This window comes from Solea solea, chromosome 15 (assembly GCF_958295425.1).
Source record: "Solea solea chromosome 15, fSolSol10.1, whole genome shotgun sequence".
Taxonomy (NCBI): domain Eukaryota; kingdom Metazoa; phylum Chordata; class Actinopteri; order Pleuronectiformes; family Soleidae; genus Solea; species Solea solea.
This window is the reverse complement of record NC_081148.1, coordinates 4,443,226-4,451,160: the sequence shown is the minus strand read 5'-3', so window position 1 is coordinate 4,451,160 and position 7,935 is coordinate 4,443,226. Positions and strand designations below refer to the sequence as shown.

Below are 7,935 nucleotides of genomic sequence, written 5' to 3'. Positions count from 1 at the left end.
TATCCAATTTAAGAGGAAATACAATGCAAATCATTCTTACAATCTGTTTTGGGGCAGAATAACAAATGTAAACTAAATAAATAATAATAATAAAATCAAAAATAATACATAAAATAAACAACAGAAAAAGAGGGTTAGAGGTAGAATTCATCACAGTGCTTTAGTTTTCACAGTTTAAGGGTTTGTATTTAGTATTTAGTGTGTTCAGGAAAGAGTGGAGGTAGGCTAGGAAGACTTTTAGATTTTGGTTTCTGATTCATGTATTTGCTGGCGTGGATATGAAACTATGCTAGTATGCAGATTCAATTAAGAATGTATAGAGTTTGTTTTTTTTTTAAATCAGGAATGTCCTTAATTATTAAACCAAACAATATAAACTCTATTCTGAACTTTAGCTGGATGTCTAGCTTTTGGTTCAAGATTGAGGTCATTCTAGGAAATCTGACAGAATAAAGTACAGTCCCAAAAGAGGTGAGTTATTGTTTCATTTACACTGTGACAAAAAGAACACATTGATTCTAAATGTCATAAAATTAACATCAGTAGGACAGCATCTATGCAGTATTTTAAGTCAAACTTCACTAACCTAATTTGAGACACAACATTTCCTTGGTAAATACCAAGCTTTTTTCCGAATCTACATTTTAATACAAGTTGTTCCAAACAAACACAGATGCAGGTTTATTTAGTAAGTGTTACAGTTAACTGTGTTAACATTCAGACAGTCCACAGTTTAAAAATGTTATCATAATATATCATAGTGGTGTATTTGTGGTCCATTGCTGTGTTATTTTGCTTCAATGGTCAACAGAGTGTTAAATGCCCATGCACTTACCACTATAGGGTCACATATTGCCAGCAGTGGTCACCCACACAGTCTCTCCACTCTGATGAATCTTTTTATTAAGTGCTGTATCTGGAATCGACACACTCAGCCTTCTCCTCAGTGACCAGTAATCCACTATGGACATTTGTCACACAATCCCAGACTTTTTACCAATTTTCTCCTCTCTCCACTGGGACTGGAAGAATAATATGAATTAAAAAGAAGAAAGACTCATTTGATCCAGTGCCATGAAGCACATTACAGCATGGGACGTTAAATGACCCGAGGACTACATCATTCTGGCGTTCATTTTGAAAATTAATATCACTTATTGATTGTGGCTTTTCATAAATCACCACACTGAGCCTTTCTCGTGACTGGCAAGGTTTTCTGTGGTGGAGACAGCACAGTCATCAGATTGGAAGCAGGACAATTAGTTCAGACAAGAGCCTGTTGTACATTTGTATCCATTTTCCTACTCTATATCTCTCTCTCCTCCTCTCAGGTTCTCTGTCAGACCAGTGACATTTCTGTTTAGCAAACCTGGAAGACATTTTGTGAACAGTGACAGCACCTTGCACGATTGATTCACTGCACTGTATAATCACAGCTTCCCTTTCAATAAGGGCTTATTCACTCAAATGATTTCCTCCCTTTGTGTGTGTGTGTGTGTGAATGAACTTGCGCTTCCTTCCTTTACTCTGCATTTGATGGGCTTGATTTACTGTGGAGGAGGCCTCCATCCCTGATTGATTCAGTCCGCTCTTTAATGCAGAGTGAGGATCATTGACATGGTCTGGTTCCATATATTTATTTTAAGTGGATTAGACACTGAAATGCACCATATGGGCAATCAATGGAGTTTGAAGTCTGTGCATGATCCTTATAGCTGTTATTATATTTGTATTATTGTAATGTTCTTTTTTTTTTTACAATCTATTGTACAGCCAATGGTGTAAGGTTTGAACTGAGGATACTTTATGTAAAGAGAGGGAAGAGTGATTGCATACTGTATACAGTATGTATACTATTATATTACATGGTATATTATAGGTCATGTATTGATGTTCATGTTACAGTGTTGAGTTGTCCTACTTTTTATGATGACATTGAAGTAGTCTGATTTAGGGCTGAATGGTTTGTGTAAAATATCTAATGGTGGGACATACAGAATATTGTCCTACTGCAATATAACTTTTAAGTCAATCTTACAACGCGATATAGCATCAAAATAATAACAATTAAACATGAATGCAAGCATGGTAATGTAAAGATATGAATTGTTTGTAACATTGTGTTTTGCATTTTAAAACTGACATAGAACACCTATCTATCTATCCATCTATCTATCTATCTATCTATCTATCTGATGCTCACACATTCGTACAAACCATTTAGTGCTTTCAAATCATTACCGTAAACCACCAACAGATGGCGACAGGCACACAGTGTCTCCCTCTGTGTGTGTGTGTGTGAGAGAAGGCAGGTCTTCCTCCTCCTCCAGTTGCAGCGCTGACAGTCAGATTTGCTTCACAAGTCTCACATCAGCATATTTTGTAGAGGCTGTATTTCAAACATTACAACCTGCTGGATTGTGCCAAAACATCAAAAACCTAAAACAGCCTTTAGTCTTTCACAGCTGGCAGCTTTACTGTTACATAACTTTTTTTTCTTCTTCTCTCCCCTCTCTCTCCTTCTCCTTCATATTCATATGGGATACAGCTTAGGAGCCACAGAAGTATCAACTTAAATAATATGCCCATTTAATTTTGCCAACCAGGTGTAGGGATTGCATTATGCGTGGCTGCTCCACAGGTGGCTATATTAATCATGTCGTAAAAATGCACTGATCTTTGCCCTCTGTCTGTCTGTCTGACTGTCTGTGTGTCTGAAATGTAAAACCAGCCCACACTCATGCAGAGAAGATCTTTGACTTCACACTAAATACAACCACACATACAATTTGTATACGTATATACAAATGTATGTATATATATATATATATATATGTATGTATACATATGTATATATATATATATATATATATATATATATATATATATATATACAAGCTAAATTGTTTTTATGTACCTGCTTTCAAAAATGATTGCCATCATGCAAATGAACAATCAGGTAATTATGCTACAAGCTAATTCAATTAAATGTAAATATAAAGCAAAACAGCAACAACAACTTTATTAGACGCTCAAGTGGGCAAAATGGGGGTCTGCAAACCAAACAAACAATGCATAAAGAGACAACAAGGGGGTAAAAACTAATGTAAAAACAACTTTAAAAGTCTAATCAAGGATGGACACTCTTAAAAACTGTAGTGGGTCATTTTAAATATAAACAAGCACAGCACAGAGGCATAAGCAAACTACAGTAAGTGGCTGTCCAGGGCCCCTGATCAGTGGACTAAACACAATATAAACAAATATCATTACATTCAAACCATTGTCAAATGAGTTCACACTTTACCAACTCCATGTGACTCTATCTTATTTCAAGAGTTGGGGTGAGTTAAAATATCAATTTGGTTATATATTGTCATCCTTCAGAGGCAAATATTAATATTTTGATTTAATAAATGATAAAGGAAGACATTCTAAAGTAACCAGTCCCTGCCAGTTTCACTCACCGGACTGTTGTTACTTGATGTTTCTTCACTGTGGCTCTGCTCAAATGAAAAGAGGGAAACTTGGGTGGAAATTACCTGGCTGGAGAAGAGGGAATTATGGCGGCGAAAGATATGTCAACACATGCCTTATCCATGTTCAATACATAGACTTTATGCACTTTGTAAATAGAGAAATCCTGCACCTTTGATATGATTGTGACAGAATCGGTGTATTGTGATATTATTGTGTACCAGGTATCGCATCAATAATAATATCTGGGGTAGTCCATCAATTTGACAGGATAGATGCCTCATCTGTTTTGCTTTGTTTCAGTTCCAACAGACCGAACTCTATCAGAATAACAACATCACCCATAACTAAAGGAAACAAAATGAACAAAAGTTACACAGCGCAACTTTAATGTGCAAGCGCATTCATCAAACTTGAACTGGTACTCTATTATTCTATAGGTGCATGTGATTATGAGGCCACTTCTTTGTAGATTTATGGTCTGAGATGAGAGGCTGGCACTGTGCTCCTGCTGAATGCGACACACACACACACACACACACAGAGCAGTGGGGCTCCAGTTGGCAGTGTGCGCTCAGACGCATAGACGCAAGTATCCCACTGGCTGGAGTTGGAGGACACCCGGCTGTTCCTGCTCCTGCTGCTGATCTCTTGTCTGTTTTAGTCTCCCAGCGGTGAGAAGACCAGCCCGCACGGGAAGGAGAGAGAAAGAAGAGAAGCTGTACTTTTTTTTTGAGTCAGAGAAACTGTGCGGAATCGGGACCCGCGGACACTTTTTTCTTTCTTTCTTTCTTTAAAGAGGAGGGATTGTTAATCGACGAGACGGCTGATCTGTTTCTGTTCCGTGCACACTCCCGCACAACCGCACACAGGCACAGACACACGCACACACGCACTCTCTTTCAATGGATTTCAAAAGCGTGGAAGTTACCCATTGGGAATTAAACTAAGTTGCTTTTCGGTTCGGCGCTTTTCTTTCTCGTAAAGGCTTTATGTTTGACGCGGAGACGAAGACGATGATTCTCGCACTCTTATACGTGCTCCTGCCTCTTTTGGGTAAGTTTTGTATTTGTATTGTTTTTTAATTATACATTTTATTATAGATGTGTAGAAATTTGAATTTCTAATCTGCGAGTCCCAAAAAAAGAGGCTGCGCAAAAGAGTCCGGAGCTGTGGAGGAAGTTTTCGCCAGGTTCCAGCTGCATGGATTATCACATGGAACACCCAACATGATATAAATCCATTGCTTCTATTCAGTTTACACTATGTTTCCATCCAAACAGCGCGCATGAAAGCAAGAAGAAAACATTCTTTTGACACATAAATAATACCTCTGTTTTTGTTGGCAGATGTATTGTGTTACGCAGAGGAGAGTCTGCGCGCCGGTGCCAGTGCCCGCATGGACTGCGTAAGAGCCAGCGAGCAGTGTCTGAAGGAGCAGGCGTGCAGCACCAAGTATCGCACCATGAGGCAGTGCGTGACCGGAGGGAAGGAGAGCAACTTCAGCATGGTGGCCGGCCTGGAGGCCAAGGACGAGTGCCGGAGCGCCATGGACGCGCTCAAACAGAGTCCGCTGTACAACTGCAGGTGTAAACGCGGCATGAAGAAGGAGAAGAACTGCCTGCGCATTTACTGGGGGATCTATCAGACATTACAGGGTTGGTTTGGTTTCTTTGGAGCTTTTCTCTTTTCTCTTCTGTCAGTGCTTCGCAGCACATTCAGATTGCGTAATTGTGCATTGCATATAGACTTTGATGCTTTTTATCATAGGGGAAAAACAGATAGCAGAGTTGTGATAGTGCTTTTGTTTTTCTGCACAAAGTCCCACACTGGTTTGTTTTGTCAGCAACATACTGCTGCTATAATGTGAAATGTTCACCCCATTGATTTCATTTAAAGGGTGGGAAATTACAATCCAGGTCACAATTCTCCAAATGTTAGTGCGTCAGTAGTAACATGGCATGTAGATTTACACGATCTACAAGTTCAGTATGTTTACAACTTTGTTTACAACAAAAAAGTAAACTATTATGTTAGCCTGACTAAAACCCAGATTTTTAAATGGCTCCTAAATAGGTTTGTCATGATATTAGAACTTCATACTGATACCCAGGAACATACCCAATACCATTTTCAATGCCGCACAGATTAAAAAAATCACCTCAATTACAACACTGTTTTTTAAGTTGTTTGACAAAATGCAAGACAATTCTGTTTCTGCTGACACTCAGTTTCAGACACAAATAATGATGTTATCCTGCGCAGTCTGATAATGTTACAGATGATGCCACTGATGGTATCGATACGGCTGCAAATGAGCATCTAATCTGAGAGAGAAAAATCCGAAGTATCTGAGTATCAAGTTTTTGTTCCTCTGTGTAACTTAGTCTGCCACTGGGCTTTGACCCGGAAATAACAGAGAAAAACAATGGTCCAAAGAGGAAACCTTTATTTTTTGACTGAATTTATGCTCTGGCAGAAAAACAGGGAATGGTGTTCAACACCGAAGTTATTTTGGTCTGTTACAAAATAGGTCAACCAGAAAGTGCCAAACACAAACCAAAGGTGGCATATCGCCGCCTAGTGTAGTGGAGTGCTTATACAGTATACTGAGATTGGACAGTAGTCCCTTGGATCAGTGGTAGAGTGAGTCATCTTTCGACTGGAAGGTCGTGGGTGCAGCATGTCAGTGGGTTTAAAAGATGTGTGACAGAAACTGTGCTGAATGAATGTGTGAATGGTAACTCTGTAGTTTAAAGCAGCTTTGAGTGGCCATCAAGACTAGAAAAGCACAATATAAATCTTTTCAAACAGCTCCAACCGTAGCTCAGTTTAACTTTGCATGGAAATGTACTGAATGGAATTTGGAGGTGCGATCATGATTAGATCCTCCCACTGCTGAACAGAGGGGGCAGCATCAGTCTTAACCCACCCCCCGCCCCCATCCCTTCCATCGCAACAAAAACCTGAATTAAAGCGGAAAAGAAATAGCACATATCTCTGTATCTAACAGTTCAATGCCATCACACACAGTCACTTAGCATTCATTCAAATGTTGTCCATGACTCAGTCCACAGCCTGAGGTCCTGCTGAGCTGACGGACTCTTTGACCGCCCTAAATCACTTCCCTTGAAGATAATGAAGCGTGAAGATCCCCAGCGATGCCCGTGTCATCTTAAAGTGTTTATCATGGCAGGAGGGCCCCTTTGCCTTTTAGTCCCTAAACTGTCTCCAGCCCGTTGCCAGCGAGTCGACTTCCAGTTGCGCAACAACAACAACAAGCGCTGACCAACCTGCTTAATCAAGCGTGTGGCTGTGTGCCAGAATGGATATCGACTGACCCAAATAACCCATGTCACATGCAGGCCAATGTGATGGCATACACATGATAAACAAAGCATCAAATTGTTAAAGGGGTAGTTAAAGGTTTTTTTTTTTAGACAGATGGGCATGCTCACAAAAACAAATTTTAGCTACTTAACAAAAACACTCATTAATACAGTTTTGCCTGCTTGAGTTGAGGATATATAAAGGATATGTTTGTGCCTTAATCCCACTGTTAGACAGCCCTTTTTTACCATCTGGATTCGTTTGTGTACATTTGTACTCCCCCGCACCAAAGTCCTTAAAGAAAATAAACAATGTTACATCACAGTACACAGGAGTTGTTTATCCACTGCTGCCTCCATTATTAAGTTCAAATGTGGTTTTTTTTTGTGTGACTTGAGTGTTCAAAATACTAATCTATTTGACTTAAGTGACACAAATGAACCAAACAAGGCAGCATTAGAACAGCAGCTCCTGAGTCCCCACTAGGTAAAAATGCAGATTTTCTCTATGGAGTCTGGTGTGGAAGAGTAAGTGGTTTTCAAACTTCTGTTTCTAGCCAGAAGAAGGCTTTTTAACTCGATTGTATGAGGTGGGCCCTTTGTTAAGTGGTTACTATTAGTTTTTCTTGTGTCCCTGCTGGCAGCCATGTTTGCATTGAGAGTGTGCGTCTCAGGCTGATTTGGCACTGACACCAGTGCCAAATACTGTGCAACTAGTAATGAAGTATCGGAGGAAATTTGCTGTTGCAGTTTGATTTGTGGCATAAGTGTTTCTATGTCCATCCTGAGTTCAGTATTAACTGTGTTATAGAGTTACAATGAGATGTAATGTTACCACATAATACCATCATGGTGTAATTCAATGCAAAGATGTGATTATAAAGATAGGCGTAGGACAATCATATAATATAATGATTAGATTTGTTTTTTGTGTTATTTTGGTTTCAAAAGCATCATTTGTTCAGGCTTATGTATTCACTACAATTTTAAAACATCCATTTTTATCTTGTCATTAATTCTGTTGTATCTTCCTCACAGGTAATGATTTCCTGGAGGATTCCCCGTATGAACCCGTGAACAGTCGCCTGTCCGACATTTTCCGCTTGGCTCCCATCTTAGGTAAGAATAA

At 39.4% G+C, this 7,935-nt stretch overlaps 1 protein-coding gene across 2 annotated transcripts in view; it reads left to right on the top strand.

The window, feature by feature from the left end:
* The first annotated feature begins 4,022 nt into the window (after positions 1-4,022).
* gfra1a (gdnf family receptor alpha 1a) overlaps positions 4,023-7,935 on the top strand; it is a 123,048-nt gene continuing 119,135 nt past the window's right edge. The window contains exons 1-3 of one of the 2 annotated variants that reach the window (XM_058652010.1): positions 4,023-4,533; positions 4,827-5,135; positions 7,845-7,925. In XM_058652010.1, the coding sequence (XP_058507993.1) occupies positions 4,470-4,533; positions 4,827-5,135; positions 7,845-7,925 (454 nt within the window). In that variant the 5' untranslated portion in view covers positions 4,023-4,469. The remainder of the gene's footprint in view (positions 4,534-4,826; positions 5,136-7,844; positions 7,926-7,935) is intronic. The other variant, XM_058652011.1, reaches the window with a different exon arrangement.